Source organism: Gigantopelta aegis, chromosome 3, assembly GCF_016097555.1.
Source record: "Gigantopelta aegis isolate Gae_Host chromosome 3, Gae_host_genome, whole genome shotgun sequence".
Taxonomy (NCBI): Eukaryota; Metazoa; Mollusca; class Gastropoda; order Neomphalida; family Peltospiridae; genus Gigantopelta; species Gigantopelta aegis.
The window spans coordinates 9,711,968-9,731,212 of record NC_054701.1 but is presented as its reverse complement, the minus strand read 5'-3'; the positions used below and the strand labels follow the sequence as shown (position 1 = coordinate 9,731,212).

Genomic DNA, 19,245 nt, shown 5'->3' with positions numbered 1-19,245 from the left:
TAGATCAACTAAACTTGGTCTTCATTTTCACAAGCTAAAACTAGGGTCTGTGCTTTTAAAATAGTGTAGGATCGTATCATATAAAGAACCCCTTTTTGTCTGATTCAGATCCAGTGGTGTAGTGTGGGTTGCCAGCGCCTGGGGCAAGGCAAGTATTGCGCCCCCTAACCAGTGGACTGTTGGCACTCCCAGAGTCCCTTCCACCAGTCCAGAATTTTGCGCCCAGCGAAACCACCCCAGTGGCCCCGCCCACACTACACCAACGAACAAACACTTGGTAATGTTACGACAGGTGGATGTTGCCGACAAGTTTTCTGTCTTTGTGCAGCACATTTGTCTCTAACAGCCCTAACTACTTACTGATAGTCAACGTTGCAGATTTTGAGGATTCGCAGGTTTTATAATATTTGTTAAGATGTGACAAAAACACTGGTCATATTTAATGTGACTGTTTACACAACATGCAAGCACACTACTATGACCAAGTTATTTACATGTATGCAAAGATTATGTGTGAGATTAATTAATGTGTAATTATTTATTACAAATAAATGTAAAAATAGTAACTTTAATACTGCATCTTTAAGACAGGTTGGTGTTTGTTACATTGGATATTTGTTTGTGAATTCTCGTGGGTGCCTAACAGAGGTGGGTGCCTAACAGAGGTGGTTGCCTAACAGAGGTGAGTGACTAACAGAGGTGGTTACTTGAGCAGGTATCACTATATGGGTAAAACACTGTATAAAACAAAACGATGAACAAAGTGAATAATAATAATAATAATAATAATAATAATAATAATAATAATAAAAAGAGTATTTAATAAGGCTGCTAGCTTTGGAAACTTCTTATACATAAGTGTCAACAGCTTAAGTTGTAGGAAGCTTCTTATACATAAGTGTCAACAGCTTAAGTTGTAGGAAGCTTCTTATACACAAGTGTCAACAGCTTAAGTTGTAGGAAGCTTCTTATACACAAGTGTCAACAGCTTAAGTTGTAGGAAGCTTCTTATACACAAGTGTCAACAGCTTAAGTTGTAGGAAGCTTCTTATACACAAGTGTCAACAGCTTAAGTTGTAGGAAGCTTCTTATACACAAGTGTCAACAGCTTAAGTTGTAGGAAGCTTCTTATACATAAGTGTCAACAGTATGACAGAAAATATCAGCTTCACAGCAGTGACAACTATACAAATGCACTTCACTCTATACTTGAAAAATAAAAGCAAAACCATTCCAAAATTTTTAAATATGTCTAAAAGATTAAAACTTGAGTATAAATATAGCAAATGGTTAAAATACTGAAAAGTCTTATTGGTTAAAGCTAAACGGTCCATGAATGTCAATCTGTTTCACAAGTTGAACAATGTTTGGACTGGGTTCACCCATGTACACCCTCTCAAATCCAAACATGGCACACTGAACAATGTTTGGACTGGGTTCACCCATGTACACCCCTCTCAAATCCAAACATGGCACACTGAACAATGTTTGGACTGGGTTCACCCATGTACACCCTCTCAAATCCAAACATGGCACAGTGAACAATGTTTGGGCTGGGTTCACCCATGTACACCCCTCTCAAATCCAAACATGGCACACTGAACAATGTTTGGACTGGGTTCACCCATGTACACCCTCTCAAATCCAAACATGGCACACTGAACAATGTTTGGACTGGGTTCACCCATGTACACCCCTCTCAAATCCAAACATGGCACACTGAACAATGTTTGGACTGGGTTCACCCATGTACACCCTCTCAAATCCAAACATGGCACAGTGAACAATGTTTGGGCTGGGTTCACCCATGTACACCCCTCTCAAATCCAAACATGGCACACTGAACAATGTTTGGACTGGGTTCACCCATGTACACCCCTCTCAAATCCAAACATGGCACACTGAACAATGGACTGGGTTCACCCATGTACACCCCTCTCAAATCCAAACATGGCACACTGAACAATGTTTGGGCTGGGTTCACCCATGTACACCCCTCTCAAATCCAAACATGGCATACTGAACAATGTTTGGACTGGGTTCACCCATGTACACCCCTCTCAAATCCACACATGGCACACTGAACAATGTTTGGACTGGGTTCACCCATGTACACCCCTCTCAAATCCAAACATGGCACATTGAATCTAGTATACAATATCATTACCATGCTAATGCTGTGAGCTGAACTATGTGAATTAAACATCACAATACATTTTACAAACAAACAATTCCAGACTAATACAAACAGTTTTACTAATATATTAAAACAGACTCTTGGACCTGAAAATACCAATGTTTTTTGGTGGGTGTTTCTCTTTTACATAAGCTATAAAACATGGCTAATTATATACTGTAAATCATAAAATATTTAGCGATCTTAAAATTTAGCGAAATTCAGACAAGTGAGATACATGTATTAGTGACATACAATTTTAGCGAGGTCATCAGAAACTAAAATAATAATAAGCTTAAGTTGTAGGATGAGCTGAAATAATGTTTTTGACAAATCTTGATGTTAAGCAGCATGCAGTAATGTGCATGCTAACTATTGTTGTTGGGTATCCTTGTGGTCTAGTCAATAATGTGTAACCACTGTTGCAAATCCAGTTAATCACAGACAAAACAATTGCACAATTATTATTTTTTTGAACAGTGTTGTACGTCTCTTTAAATTTAGTGTCATGAAATATTAGTGTCTTGTACGACCTCGTTAAACTCGCTATCATTTTAAACTCGCTATCATTTTAGGCTCTCATTTTAAACTCGCTATCATTTTAAACTCACTATCATTTTAGGCTCGCTAACATTTCCTGATTTACAGTATTCCCCTTCCTTTGCAAAAAACAAAAATAAAATAATGCCAATGTTGTTCTTTTGCCATTTGTGATTCATAAAATTCAATTTAATCTCATCATATAAAGAGATATTTAGTGGTAAAGCATGCTTGAATCTGGAAATCCAATACATATGAGCAACAAAATATAAACGTTACTTCATATTATTCCTTGGGAGCCATGAATTGCTCTAACACTGCCCTTTTATAATTAACACATTATTTTGGCATACCAAATGACAACTTTGTGTCATTGAGCAAACTGCAATGTTAGGTTGTGTGTGTTCATGTATGTGAGTGGTGAATGATTTTATAGATCAATGCACAAACCTCGCCCGAATTAAGCCATCTAGTAAAACCGTTTAGCTAAACTGATGGCTGTATAGTATGCACCATAAAAATAAAATGTATGTAAATAATGTGGTTTCATATCTTTCACTCATATATACATTTTGAATTAAAAATAAAAATAAAATAATAATATTTGGTGTTGTGTGAATATCTAAATACTGTTGATTTTTAAATTTATAATATAATATATATATATGGTATTTCATTCATATATACATTCTTAGTTAAAAACATTTTTTAAAACAACAATATTTGGATATTCACACAAAGTTTATAATGACTAAAGACTATAGCTCCCAAGTGGTATACTGGAACACACATTTATTTTACGGCAGCTACACATATAATATTAGCAATTTAACAAGCTACAGACATTTCTGGTTATCATGGCAAAACTATACATGTGATTGTGGCAAAAATATACATGTGATTATGCATGACAATGGACACCGGCAGTGCTAATGATTTACTACACTGTACATCATGCTTATTTAATATAAGTTGGGAAGACTTTTCATTTAAAGTGACAAACCCTAGTTTTTAAACATCTGATGTATTTTTCACTATTAAAGCCATTTTTGATCATTTAAATTAAAAGTACATGTATTTAAATTTTATTATTTAGAATATTAATTTTCGTACACCTGAAGTGGTTTTGGTCATCCTGGTTTTGGTCATCCTGGTTTTTGTAATACCCAAAATTCATTTAAAAGCACATGTTCCAAATTAATTAAAATTAGCTCCACTATTACATGTGGATCTAACATCAGCCCGTTGGAGCTCATGTCCAGTTGACCTTTCATTCGACCAATCAAAACCTTACTTGCAAAATCATGCCAGTGATTTGAAAAGAATTTGAAAACATTCGGGTTTATGCCAAGGGTATACGAAATGATTCGGGTGAATTACGAAGTATGCCGGAAACTAATTTCAATATAAACTTTTATATAAAATTTGTTTCAAGACGGAAAAAACCCAAACCCTGTGATGGTATAGCCACAAAATCTGTTTATACTAGCATACAATCCAGAGTTTATTACTGCACTATTCCCCCTGTTTTTTCAATGGTGAAATAGACCAACAAGTTCGCCTATTGCATAAATAGTCTCGACCGATATTTTTAGAATTTGTATGCTCCCGAATAACGTTATAAAAGGCAAAGTGTACTTCGTCAATATTTAAATTGTTATTTATAGATGAAATGTCACCTGGACATGGAAGTCCACACAATGCTGTTAGATCTACTGGTGAGACCAGTAGAGATAATTTTAATCAGATTGCACATGTTCGTATGAGAAGTAATGGTTATCGAGACAAGCTCTTGTGTATTTTTGGACAGTATTTCCGTCTCAACATCACAGACTTTAGCGTCTCTCTGTTATAACCTTATCCAAATGTGTTCCAACTTTGTAGATTAATAAACTTAGTGTCCATTTTCACAGGCTGAAACTAGGGTCTACACCTTTAAGTACATGGACCTTGTTGGTAAGGAAAAGTAATGTTTTACATTGATGATGAACAAATTACATACATAAGATAAATGATTTAACAGATATACATCATGGTATTCAGTAAACGTTTCTAACAGCGTGTGACCAATAAATGATTTAACAGATATACATCATGGTATTCAGTAAACGTTTCTAACAGCGTGTGACCAATAAATGATTTAACAGATATACATCATGGTATAAATGTTTCTAACAGCGTGTGACCAATAAATGCAATTGCAGGGTTCACATTTTACCACAGCAATGACGGCAAGTGTAGTGGTTGCCCTCCTACCGTACCATTTTGCCCTAAAATATCGGACATTGTTGACAGTGACGGAAATGCTGAGGTGCCTTCCTGGTTTACCTTTGTACCCTACCCTATGTGTCCTTAATTTGCAAAGAATTCCTGGTTACATCAGGAAGTAAGGATTGTAAAACATAATTCATAAAGAGCAGCATACTTTTGAGTACTGGTAGTTCTCCAACTTAATCCATTCTTCACTCAATATAAAAAAAGTGAATAAAACTTTATTGTTTGGTTGTGTATTTTCAAACTACAATCACACGATAATGTGACTGGGATGGGTTAAGTTATAAAATGGTATCGGTCTACTGGCCTATTGTATAAATTAACTGTGATGACATAAAATATAATCTAAAACATACAAAATAGAATCTAATAAAATACACTAAAACAACAGTTTATAGTATCAGTCAGTTTAGCTGTACATGTACACACAATATATAATTGAAAACATGAATTAATTTGGCAGCTGGAAGAATTGGGTTACAAAACAGTCATAGAAAACGAAAACTCTCTTAAATTCGAAGACAACATAAAAAGCAGTCAAATAAAGATTAATAATTGTTCATGCAAGAAAAAAGTGACATAATCATTTCATAAGAATTATATGTTTGAATAATCAATTACAAAATATCACATGCATTTTGTACCATGTATATTCTTCAAAATGAAGAGAAGGTACATTTAGTAAACACAATGCACTGTATAAAATGAAGAGAAGGTACATTTGGTAAAAACAATGCACTGTACAAAACAAAGAGAAGGTACATTTGGTAAAAACAATGCACTGTACAAAATTTGTCCTTTTATAAACTGTTCAGTACTAAAATGTTTGATTGACCACAAATCATATGCAACACAGTGTAAAATTAAGAAATGAAGACCTTATACACAATCTAAGTTATTGTGATAATCAGTATACAGCTATTTGCTTGTTTTGAAAATACAATATTGATATCAGAATGTCATACAATTGTGTTATTTCTTAATATATTTCACAATTGGTTATATAATTGAAACTAATAATATTAAGTTAAAATTGGTAAAAGGACAATGATGGGTTCTCAACAGTACAGCACTAGCAAGAAAACCCAGACTTGTAAAAAGAAAAGGGATGTAACTCGATTACATGAAGAGTTACTATAATGATCTTCCATTCTTGTCACTTCCACTGCAATCATCCCATCCCAGTCAGTGCCCCATGACAGGGAACATTTTAATTTAAAAAAAATTATTGGCGATATTTCTAGTCAATTAAAAATTGATTTAATAGCAACTATGTTTTAAAATTGTGTAGCGATCTCTGAAACTTGTGTAGAGAATCGCAACGTGATATTGAATGTTCCCTGCATGACTGGTACATCAAGGATCACTGCTGTTATGTCTGTGGGAAAGTACTTATAAAAGATCCATTGCTGCTTTTCATTTGTACTAGCCTATGTCAAGCCTCTGAGAATTGAGTATGTGCACTTTTTCCACTTATACCCAGACAGGAGAGCAAATGGCATGACCTCTGGCACTTCAGTCGCAGAACACCGATTTAAATGAAAGGTACAGCAACCCACTGGCAATGAGTCATCTCGAGCAAGAGCCATTCCACTTGGCTACTTTCCACTCTTGTGCCATTTTGAGGCATATATATATATATATATATATATATGACTTTGTTCGCAAACGGAAAATGGATTCCACAAACTTAGATTTACAGGAACGATAGTGAATGAAATGATCATTATTGGAATTTTCAGAGGCCAGTATGTTAAATAAAGACTTTATTATTCTTATTATTATATATCATGTGACAGCAGTGGGTTTACTCTCTCATTCTCTAAACCTAGTGTCGAAGTTAAACACCAAATAGCTGTAGTTTAAAAATGTGCTGAGGTGTCACCAAACAAACATTCCTTTCTTCTCTATTCCATTCAATATGGTTAAAACTGATGTTTATTTAAACAGCTGCTTCCTCATCAACTGCAGGTTCACCTTGTTCTACAAAGCTCCCACATGGGCACAGGACAATCTTTTCATCCATCAGAATCTCGGTCTTCTGTCCACAGCCCAAACATGGGTATTTTGCAAGAAGAGTTACCTGAAACGCTTCATATCCATGATCGAGGGAAAAAGCTAAATAGAACTGCACCCTTTCACCAGCGTACCTGGCCCCCTCAAGGTCTGCTAAGAGAGGGATGAAAAATGTTTTAACAGGAACCGAGTTGTCGCCAAGATCCAGGTCGATAAAGCCAGCCAGTTTTTTCTTGTTTGGGTAGCATATTGTACCTTTACACACTGTCAACAGGGATGACGTGGAGTCTTTAATACGCCGACCTTCAATGTGGCCCACTATCTGGTTACTTGAAATCAGACATTTTATTCCCGTGTCATCTTTTCCAAGCCACTCACGAGGGTATCTTGGTCTCAGAACAGATTTGCTGAGCTTTTGGAGTTCCTCTTTCAGAAGCTGAGCTTCCACCAATGTTTCACTGATACCCTTCTGAGATTTTGTGCCAAAGCCAACGAGACTTGTGCAAATAAACATGTAAAACATGGATGTCGGGCTTGGGATTGTATCATGCCAGTTACGTACATGGTGCAGCACCTTCTCAACAGAATAGCAGATTTTGAACTTTGGGTTTCGAATGGCAAACAGCCATTCCTTGTAGTCTCCATCAAGCTGCCTTTTGTTGGTTTCTCCAAATGTGAGGGCATCTTTGAAGTTTATCTCATACAAGTGAACCAGTTTATTTAGGTCATCCCATAACATGTTGCTACCTTCGAAGACACTGCTAGTGCCATCAGCATGCCTCAAATATTTCAGCTTCATAGCAGCGATTTTCAGTCTTCTAGAGTAGACATCATCATCAAGAAACATTTCTTCAAGTCTGGTCGAATGACTCTTGAAGAGAGAATGGTACCAGTAGAGAGCCTTGGCAAATTCATTACCAATGTTCTCAGGGTCCACAACACTGTAGCACTCTACAATTAAATCTTCAACAGAGCAGACAGTCTCTCGGATGAACTTGGCTGCTGGATGGTCAGGCTCATTGAGCAGGAACTGTGTAATTCCACCATCCTTGTAGTTTCTTTCCACAAAGTCACAGACATGAAGACGGACCATGATCTCACTGGAAAAGGCGTAATTGTATATCTCATCATGTCCCTGTGGTTTACTTTTGCCACTCAGTCCAAAATAAATGCAAGCTGTTTCAGCATCAGATGTGATGTTTTCTGCTCTTTGCATGAATTCTTCTGCAGGCGTTTGTATTTCTGGACTGTCCACTGGACTCCGTCCTGTATACCTCGATACCTTTCTCTTAAATATCATACCATACATGTGGTATATGTGCATGAGAGTAGATCTCATGCCTTCATCGATCTCGTTTTCACCTTTTCCAAGATTGTGTTGGTTACAAAGCTCAAGAGCATGCCTGAAACATGCTTCAGCCTTGCTGTCCTCATCTCTCCTGCAGTAAGCATAGAAGCGCCCCAGGTGAGCTTGGAAGTTGGGATCTCCTGGAAATGAACTAGTCAGTTTTTCCAAAACCTCCAGCCTGCCGGTAAAAGGTGGATCCATGTCAATGTCACTCATGATCTGTGAAAATGAAGGCTTCCTCGTCTGGGTTTCATTCTCCCCCACATCCTTGTTATCTCTGAAGATAAATGTCTGAGTCAGAATACGAATGATGGTCCAAGCTGTTAAAGAGGACTTCAGTTTCTTGTGGCTGGCATAGGCTATGAACTCAAGGCACAAGTCTTTCAATCCTCTCCTGGCAATTTTGCTTAGGCCTTCTGCTTGGGGATTTTTGTTGGATCGATTTAGTACGTGTTCAAGTATCTCCTTGGCAACAAAATAATGGCAAATCCTGATATCTTTGGTTCTACCATTGCTTGGGCCTTCCACTACAAATGCGCTAATAGGAAACTGAAAATCGCATATATCCAAATTGAAGTTTGATGGTAGACCCAAGAGAGGTGCAAAAAACTGACATGGCATAGAAGACTGACCGTAATAATACACAAGAGACAAATATACAAGGATTTTCTGCCAGGGCAAAAGTTTGATAGAAGGATTTTTTTCTAAATCCATGTAGCCTCTGACGTAAGATGCAACACCTTTGAATTCTGCAAGGTATACAGCCATTCCGAATTCAAAAACGTAATGAGATTTGCCTTTCTCACAAACCTCTTTGCTCATATTACGCAGCTTCTGTTTCTTTGAGTCTTCTTGACATCGATCTCCAAACTTCTGGGCAAGTTTGTTGGCTTCAGTACCAGTTACCTTTCCACTCAACCAAAATATATTATCCCGTGGTCGACTTGCTGGGTCTGGAATTTGATAGGGATATCTTTTAACATACAGGAATATAGCACAGACAGACTTCAGACTTTTAACCAGCTGTTTAACTCTCACCTCATCATCACCATCCACAAGCACAAGCACTGGAAGGTGCGTCTTCTCATGAAGGAAATTTATTTTATCTGTCAAGTCTTCAATGGTTGCTCGTTTCTTCACTTCAGCGCATGGGATGCTACGATGAAGTTCCCACAAAATCCGCTGAGCTAGTGTAGTTCCTCCACCACCAGGAGCATAAAATAGTGTAATAATGAAACTCCTGTACTCTTTTTTACATTTCTGTTTGATGTGATCCAAAATATTATTCATGATATCCCTTTCAACTTCCAAATGGCCGGCACCAAATTCATACCAAGCAAACCAGTGAATTGTGCCTCCATGAAAAAAATTGTCAGCCTCTTTGTCCAGAACGTCTATGTCAGTGGAACATTTGGTGTACGGGTTTGACTCATAGAGAACATCCATGTCTTCACGCAGCCACGCAGCATCCTTATCCCCAATACAGGAACTAGAGAGTCCCTCTTCTTTTGGCAAAGTGTACTTAATTTGCGTTCCAATCTGTCTACTCTCCAGCATGTTCTGTATCTCATAGCACAGCTCTTCCTCGTGCAGTGTTACCTGAACTATATCCTCCCCATGTTCATTAATCAGAAACCGTAATGCCGACTTCGAAGCCTCTGTCTTCGGCTCTTTGAAGCAGACAACAATTAGCTTTGATGTTGTTAAGTATTCATCGAGACGGCACAAGAACTTGTAGATACATTGTGCACTTATTTCTTCATCTGGCCACAGAATGATCACTTTGAGGACAGTGTAGTCCTCAGCAAATCTTCCCAGATTGATGCACACCGAGTCCAGCCCAGTCTTTGTTTTCCTAAGCCATTGGACAGGATTATCTGGTGTGTCACTGTCAGGAATTTCTCTCAGTCCCCTCATGCAGCACCACTGTGTTCCACTCTCTGTTAAATTAGTTGTGGGAGTCTTCCATGTGCAGACATTCAAATACCGTCTCTTCCTAATGACATCCTCAAGACACGACAACAAGCCTCTGTCTCTGCTGTACTTGTCAAAGTCACAGACTGATATCCAAGGGACAAGAGCAAGATTTTCTAAATGTTTGGATATATTGGGTGATTCGCCAGATACCAAAACAAAATGACCTTTTTTGAAATTATCTACAGCTGATGCAAACTCTGTTTTCTTCTCACAGATGGATTCTTGGGGCTGTGGGAACTTTACTGTTTCAGGTAAAGAAGATTTAGTCTCACTCTCTGATGTTTGTGACTCTTTGGCCATGGTTACTGGACAAGTTTGTACAGTTGATGCTGGACTCACTTCAACAGCTGTTAATGTTGAACCAGTGTCAATGGCTGATGCTGGTTTGCCTGTTGAGAGAAACCACTGGTATATTTGTCCTGTAAAGAAATCCTCTGCAGGTATTACTTTATTTCCCTTGTTAAACCGAGCCCACAACTGTCCTTTAATAAAATGTGGGGCACAAGAATCGTTTATGACAACAGATGGACACCCCTTCCCATGACTACTTGGAACAGTGATGACCCCAATAATCTGCTCATCATACACATACTCTGTATATTTGTACTGAGGTCTCATTCCAAAACATTCTGACACAATCAGAGTCTGGTAAAAATCATCACCATTTGAAACTTCAAGACCTATCACCCTGTGTGGTGGACATGTATTACGTTTAACCCCAAGGACAATGAAACCATCGTGTCTACAAGGAGTATTCCACAAGCTAACGACATCCTGCATAAACCGGTGAGGATTACATTTGTATATTTTATCATCAGGGTAAAATATCAAAAAGTTACTCTTCTCTTGTCTCAAGAGGTCTTCTATGAAAGTTTTGTCTATAGCAAATTGCAAATCAGGCTTTTGTAAGCAATAACTACCACAACCTGTAGAGTCATTATCTTTTTTTCTGGCCATCAATTTCTTTTTACTTTTTTTTCCCCCTTCTACTGGGCTCCATACTTCATCATCGATATGACCTTTATCAGTGTCATCAGGAACTTCAGGGTGAATTGATGCCTCTAACGTATCTGCACCAGTTTTCTCTGTTACGGAAATTTGGCCATCTCCACCACAACTTTCATCTGATTCATCGGCAACCATCTTTGTAGATTCTGCTGTTGATAGTTTTCCTTTTTTGACTTTGGACAACTTTAATTTTACAACATAAGCACTTTTTTTCTTTATCAAGTCAAACTTTTCAACATTTCGTTCAATAAAAAATGAAAGAGGTTTACCATAAACATCTCTAAAAGTTGTTTTCTTTTTGTATATATCTGTAAACAGTCTCTCCAATTTCTGTTCCAGTAGCAGCAGTTTCATTTCTTTGGCCTTGAAGGAGTTTGTTGGATTCAGAAAGCTGGTAATGAGTGCCAGAAACATGTCATTTTTTGTGTAATCTTGCTTACCACCTGAAAAAAATAAAATAAATTGTTGCTACTAAATAAAACAAGTTTACTCTGAATAATGAATAACAGTATTTTGTTATAAAACTTTCAATGAAATATCTAAAAATATGAGTGAATTAATAGTGCTAGTAGTCACCAAGTAGTTAATTATACAGAAAGATTTTTGTCAAGTATTTCTTTCACATTAAACCAAGCACTGGTGCAAGGGGTGTTTCGTGGGTTGAAATCCCCCTGCTCAAAGCATTTTGTTTTTAAAAATATTTTTTTGAAGAAACATGACTCAAACCCCTCTAGAGGTAGTACTAAACCAAACAACTTCTGGCTGGGTCAAAGTTCGAGGTACACCAAACATTTGATAGAGAAGTGAACACCACAAGTCCTGTGATTGGTGATAAATGTGAGTGTGTTGGGTGTAAAAAAAAAATAGCTTCACCTGGGCAAAAAGTGTATGCAATTTTATTTCATCTAGTACCACTGTGTCAATTAGCCCTGTGCTTGAAACATGTGAGGGGTACCTGTAAAAAAACAAAGTACTCACATTTTGACCGGAACTAGGGTAGTCATAGATGCTACCCATTATCTCTGAAATGAGCAGCTTCACCCCCAATTTTTTCTGATTCACTTTAAGGTTGAGGGGTGGTAGTATTTATATATGCGGTGTTTATGTTGATTGATACGCTTTAGGTAGGAGTTTTAGCCACATACGTTACTATTGTCATCTATGGGATTTGATTTCGTAGTATACGCCCTAGAAACATCAGTATTGATCACACTGCATAATTTCCTGCACACAGGTCTGTAAGCTGACAAGTAAATACAGTGAACTTTGTCCATATCCACATCTGTGTAATCGAGATTTGTGTGTACACTGGTCTGTAAGCTGACAGGCTATACAAACTTTGTCCATATCCAGATGTGTGTAATCCAGATCTGTGTGTAAACCAGCAGGCTATCAAAGCCCCATCCAGTGACAACAGCTTGGGAAACATTGGTGTAAACTGGCATTCTCCAATTACCAAATGTGTCTTGTCTGTCCCCCTAGAATTGGTTTATGCAAATATTTAAGTATTTCCTGTGTGTGCATTTCCTCACCATGGTACATTCTAATGGTTTTTTATGACAATGGTGAATACAGAACACATTTATGAGAATATTCTAAAAACTACATATTTCTAAAAGCATTTTTGGAAAGGTTTTTCAGTTTTTATATGTTTAATCTCTGAAACATTGTGTTGACAGTTCACTTCCATGTTGTTTTTGGTGTTGTATTTTCTTGTACTACAGCCCTGTATACTATTATTGTTTGACTATAAGGTTTTCTTTTGATTTTTATTTTATGTTGTACATGTCATTGAATTTTCATTGATGTAACTCCACTGCTGTTTATGCTTTTGTGTAAATAATTAAAAAATATTTGTATTAATGTTGATCATTAATTTTTTCACTGATTTACCTTTGTTCAACACTCAATAGCTACCATATTTTTCATGCTGAGGTGTTGTTAATCATTCATTGGACTTATTTTAGTGTTTACTTGTTTCGGGTTTCACTCATTTACAAGGTGATGTTTACTGTTGAAATTTTTTATTAAATTTAATAAACATCCTAAACCCATTTTAAAGGAAAAGTAACAGAATAAAAGAGGACTTGAAATTAACAGCAGCACCTACAGTAACTGCTGTAGCTGCAATAAGAATTGTCATGATGGCAGGGGTTTTTTTGTTGTCATTTGAAGAGATAATAATTTTTTTGGTTTTAGTTTTGTGTTTATCTGTTGTAAAAATTACTGGCATAAAACTGTTATAGACATGCTCAAAATTGTCACAGGTGAGCAATTTGCCTGTGGTAAAAACCTTTCAAAACTGTCACAGGTGAGCAATTTGCCTGTGGTAAAAACCTTTCAAAATTGCCATAAGTATTAAATTCTTAAGTTTGAGCTCCAATATAACAATTATCGATTGACAGGTAACAATTATTTTACTGCACACTAAAGTTGGCTTGTTTTGTTTAACAACACCACTAGAGCACATTGATTTATTAATCATCGGCTGTTGGATGTGAATGAATGAATGAATTGATGTTTAATGACACCCCAGCACAAAAATAGAGATTGACTATTGGGTGTGAAACATTTGGTAATTCTGACATATAGTCTTAGAAAGGAAACCTGCTACATTTTTCCTTTAGCAGCAAGGGATATTTTATATGCACCATCTCACAGACAGGATAGAACATACCATTGCCTTTGATATACCAGTCGTGGTGCACTGGCTGGAACGAGAAATATCCAGATGGGCGCACCGACGGGGATCGATCCTGCACTGACCGTGCATCGTGTGAACACTTTACGACTGGGCTACGGTCGCCCCTGTACTGTCCAGTGTATTGCTTTGTAAGCGTACCTTCTATCTTGGGTAAATGTCTGCCGGCCTCATCGAGAATGGAGTTGTTGCCACCGATCTGTACAACTCCAACGTTCCTGAATACACAGCTCTGGAAGTAGTTCACTACCGCAGCTTGTTTTTCATCCACGGATCCTGCAATGCATGAAGGAAGGAAATGTTTTATTTAACGACACACTCAACACATTTTAATTACAGTTATATGGCATCAGACATATGGTTAAGGACCACACAGATATTGAGAGAGGAAACTCGCTGTCACCACTTCATGGGCTACTCTTTTCATTAGCAGCAAGGGATCTTTTATATGCACCATCCCAAAGACAGGATAGTACATACCATGGCCTTTGTTACACCAGTTGTGGATCATTGGCTGGAATGGGAAATAGCCCATTGGGGAAATACATGAAGTGCAAAAAGATCAAATTTGTTAAATTGGCAAAAACATTTACTTTTGCAACCAACAGAGAGAAAAAATAACAATTGTGTGAAATTTTTCTCTGAAACTTTAGAGTGATTTTTTTTTAGCATCAGCAGCACAACATAGCAGATGACAGGTTTTAGATGATCAGTTATCAAATGGTTCTCATGATGATCATAGAGCTTGGTGCATGTACAGACATTTCCTTTCGGTTTCCACGCCAATGCTTATGCATAGCTTCTGTACTCTTGACTTCAGTGGACTTGGTTTGAGTTTGGAGTTTTCTTTCTCCTATGAGAGTTTTCTTACTATGATTCTAAGCCTCTCTAGCCAAGTTTTCATTTTGGAGTTTGCTTCTCCTAGGAGAGTTTTCTTTCAGGACTTATGTCCTCTGTCTGTCCAGTCCATATTAGTCCATTGACCAGACCAGTCCCGCTTGGGTGACCCTACCAGGAGTCGAAGCTCATGCTGGCATAGCTCCCCGAGTCATTGAGACATGCAAGCTACCTCACTACATCAAGGAATGGACCATGAGATAGATCAAATGGTTCTGATTTAAGTAGCAAGCATTACAGTTTGTCAGGTGAAATATACTACTCAAAAGAATTTAAGGGTCAAAAATTTATAACCAAATAAGTTTCAGAGTGTATTAGATTGATGATGTAAACTACACCAATTTTTTTATTTATTGTTCCATATTTACAAAAAACCACAAATAAACGTCACTGTATACAAGAAAGTCACATGACATGCTGTCAAAGTTGAAGGTTGTCAAACATGGATTTTACACATTAGAACATTAGTTTAATAGTGTGTGAATCCACCCCTGGCGCGAATACACTCGACACATCGTTGCCTCATGCTGTTGATCAGACGTCTGAAGAACTCTTGGGGAATGGCCTGCCACTCTGCCATAAGAAGTTGACCCAGATCATGAAGGTTGGCCGGAGGGGCATGGTTATCCGAACTCTCCTGCCTAATTCGTCCCAGGCGTTCTCTATTGGGGCCAAGTCAGGCGAATATGCTGGCCAATCCATCCTGGCGATACCTTGTTGTCTGAGAAAGTCCGTTACCACCCTGGCGCAGTGGGGTCTGGCATTGTCATCCTGCAGAACTGCCCCGCCGCCAATCTGCTGAAGGCCTGGGAGAACCAACGGCCGGATAATCTCATTCAGATAGCGGATTCCATTCAGATTGCCATCCACCACATAGAGGGGGGTCCTGTGGCGGATAGAGATGCCGCCCCACACCATGACGCTGCCACCACCGAACCGGTGACGTTGTCTAACGTTAACGTCAGCGAAGCGCTCCCCAGGACGTCTGTAGACACGAACCCGACCGCTGTTGAACTGGAGACTAAACCTGGATTCATTAGTGAACATCACTCGACCCCACTGAACATGTTGCCACCGCAGATGAAGCGTGCACCAGTGACGTCTGGCCGTTCTGTGACGTGGTAGGAGTGGTGGTCGAACAGCCTGGCGACGGCAGCATAGATTATTGGCTCTCAGACGATTGCGTATGGTTTGATCAGACACTCGAGTTCCAGTCGCAGTCCGCAGATTGTCACATAATCGGCATGCAGTGGTTGTGCGTTGACGTAGAGCCATATTGGTGATGTAGCGGTCCTCTCTATTTGTAGTGCTTCGGGGTCTTCCCGAACGTGGACGATTTGGAACAGAATTCGTTGCTTGGTACCGTTGCCACAGTCGGCCAACGACACTCTGACTGACACCAAGTCTCAGAGCAACATTTCTTTGCGTATTGCCATCCTGAAGCCAAGCAATAGCCCTTCCTCGATCTTCGATAGTCAGTTGAAGTCGTACCATTGTCGAATTTGGAGTGTGCACCGTACACGAACGCAAGCTCCAATTATACGGAAATTCAGCATTGGGAACATGGAATACACGTGTAAAGCGTGCAAATGAAGCGCTTTGTGAAAAAGCAAGTTATGGGCACTTAGCAGACCTTTCGCTTTCGCCCTAATTTACGTGCAAATGTAAGCATGTTTTCGCCATTAGAACTAGTCGACAGTGTCAATGACAGTGGATTTTAATTCATTTATGGGTTGCTTAGACCCACTTTCGTCAAAATGGAACAATATTATGCGTGACATTATGGTCTAGCTAATATAATTGACATTCAGAAAATAATGTCGAAAATATCGTCTGACCCTTAAATTCTTTTGATTAGTATAGGTTATCAGAAATCTTCAAGTAACAAATTGTTTGATGGACAATTCTGAGACGGTCCATTTACCAATTGTTTACTAACCAAAACATATACCTTCATCCTGGGCCTGTTGGGCATCACAGTCTTCTGTTGCAGTACTTTCTGCCATGTTTTCAGTCAGAACTCTACAAACAATGTTATACATACAATATACATAGTCAGGGTTGAAAATTGACATGAAAATCATGGTCACTAGCAGGGCTGGTTGAGGAAATATCTTACTTGCTCTTCTCAAATTCAACCAGCCCTCCAATTATCGTCTTTAAAAATATAACTCATCTGACTGCACAACCAAAATCATAATTAAATGTTCTTTGTTGAATAATAACCATCATAACCATGTGAACACGATGCAGCCTCAAAATTAATAAATATTTCCTTTTATAAAGTAACCATTGTGTGTGCATTTGTATGTATGTTTGTGTGTGTGTGTGTGTGTGTGCGCGTGTGTATATATTGTAAATGTCACTACTAAAATAAACATCAAGGAAGAAAAAAACAAAAACAAAAGCCAGTTCAAAAACACAACACAAGATACCATGCATGTACATTGTTGTTAGACTACGATTGCACACAAGCGTATTGTTTTAAAGCAGTGTTTAACTTCGTCATTTATTGTTTATTACAGTAATCTTGGAGCAACGTCAAGTCTCCAGTCTTTTATTCTTATTTCTTGCAAATCGTTTAAAACACTGACATCGAAAATCAATAATCAAAGTTGTGTGACCGACAAGTGAACAGAACAATGGTTCGCGTTAAATATTGTGCTCTGTTAAGATGTCCTTGACACAGAACTGCTTCTGCTTTCTTGTTTTGTGTTGTTTCCTCCATGTACAAGACAGTCCATATACAATGTATGTATATAAACATCACAGCAGTACTCATGATGGGTGCCACCTGCAAGGCAGGATATGCTTACCTTTCACAAACACCTGATGTCATCACTGCTATGACAGTGATTCATGAGTACATGTCATCGTATCTGTACTTATTTTAATGAGCTCTCTGTCCGTTTCTAGTTTTGATTTCGTAGCAGGCCTCAAATCTGACAAATCTGAGGGAAAGACCATTTGACCTAGACCAATGAAGGTTTTGTTTTAGGACAAAAGGCAAACTTCAACAAGTCTCTAATATAAAATAACAGGAAAAATTCTAAATTGAAAAGTGTGAATGGTTTCATGTTTTCGGGGCGGGACGTAGCCCAGTGGTAAAGCACTCGCTCGATGCATGGTCAGTCTAGAATCGATCCCCGTCGGTCTAGAATTGATCCCCGTCAGTCTAGAATCAATCCCCAACAGTGGGCCCATTGGGCTATTTCTCATTCTAGTCAGTGCACCACGACTGGTATATCAAAGGCTGTGATATGTACTACCCTGTCTGTGGGATGGTGTATATAAAAGATCCCTTGCTGCTAATCAAAAAGAGTAGCCCATGAAGTGGTGACAGCAGGTTTCCTCTCTCAATATCTGTGTAGTCCTTAACCATGTTTGATGCCATATAACCATAAATAAAATGTGTTAAATAAATAAATAAAAAACTTTTTTTTTTATTATTATTTTATGTTTCATGTTTTCTTAATAAAACAACTTTCAGGAGTCATGTTTGAGTATGATAACCAGTTAATACCATATGAAATAAGGCCTGGCCAGTTTGGCCATCAGACTGTTTAATTTTGAGGCATTGAGGCATATGACTAGGGCATTATAGCAATTTGCTGCATGGCCGCCATTAAATTGGAGCCCTGTAGTACAATACTCTGGGAGTGGTGGTTCAAGACAGATGAAATCTCCAGTGAAGGATGTTCTTCAGAAAGCCTCTCCTCCTACAGACGAGGCACAAGACCAACCACTTTTTTGCCAAATGCTCATTTGACGCTATATTGTGGAGCTATGTCCCTGATGATGTAATCAACCACTATTTTGCCAAATGCTCATTTGATGCTACATTGTGGAGCTATGGCCCTGATGATGTACTACGGTTTTGTCATTCTGATATGTGTATTTGACCATTTGTGGACGTTAAACAGATTTTAAAATTATTTATATAGATTAAGAAAAAATAAAACCCGTACATTATTGTCCTCAAGTGGCAGGCACAGGCACCCCTCATCCATACTCCCTCCCCCCCCCCCCCCCCCCCCCCCCCCCCCCACCCCCAGGGGGTCTGTGATAACCTAATATTCAGTCAGGCAACTTAATTCTATGATACTAGTTGCCCGTCGGACGACCAACTTTTTTTTTACACCCAAAGGCGAGTTGTGTCGCATAATAATGTGCAGTTTCCTTGCCCACAATCACTTTTAAACTGTCGTTATCTAAAGTGTCAGTTAATCAGTCGAAATCACATGGGTTTGTTTGCCACTCGGCACTCCTCAGCCGATTCTGTGAGACATCAGGGAAAATCGTAATCGG

At 38.4% G+C, this 19,245-nt stretch overlaps 1 protein-coding gene across 2 annotated transcripts; it reads right to left on the bottom strand.

Annotated features, from left to right (window-relative positions):
- Positions 1-4,401: 4,401 nt before the first annotated feature.
- LOC121367491 lies at positions 4,402-17,158 on the bottom strand. Of its 2 annotated transcripts, XR_005957387.1 has the most exons (4): positions 16,889-17,158; positions 14,182-14,316; positions 5,324-11,782; positions 4,402-4,609 (listed from the first exon to the last, which is right to left on the bottom strand). XR_005957387.1 is itself a non-coding variant. In XM_041491693.1 (3 exons), exons 1-3 carry the CDS (start codon positions 17,019-17,021, stop codon positions 6,933-6,935), a joined length of 5,118 nt encoding a protein of 1,705 aa, XP_041347627.1. In that variant the 5' UTR covers positions 17,022-17,158; the 3' UTR covers positions 4,402-6,932. The 2 variants fall into 2 exon arrangements, 1 of the variants encoding a protein (XP_041347627.1); XM_041491693.1 differs by having other exon boundaries at positions 4,402-11,782.
- Between the last annotated feature and the right edge of the window lie 2,087 nt (positions 17,159-19,245).

Coding starts and splice junctions, on each gene's coding strand:
- LOC121367491 (XM_041491693.1), bottom strand. CDS start 17,021: ATGATTTTCATGTCAATTTTCAACCCTGACTATGTATATTGTATGTAT. Junction 14,317..16,888: donor CCAACAGGCCCAGGATGAAG/GTATATGTTTTG, acceptor CATGCATTGCAG/GATCCGTGGATGAAAAACAA. Junction 11,783..14,181: donor ACATTTACCCAAGATAGAAG/GTACGCTTACAA, acceptor TATTTTTTTCAG/GTGGTAAGCAAGATTACACA.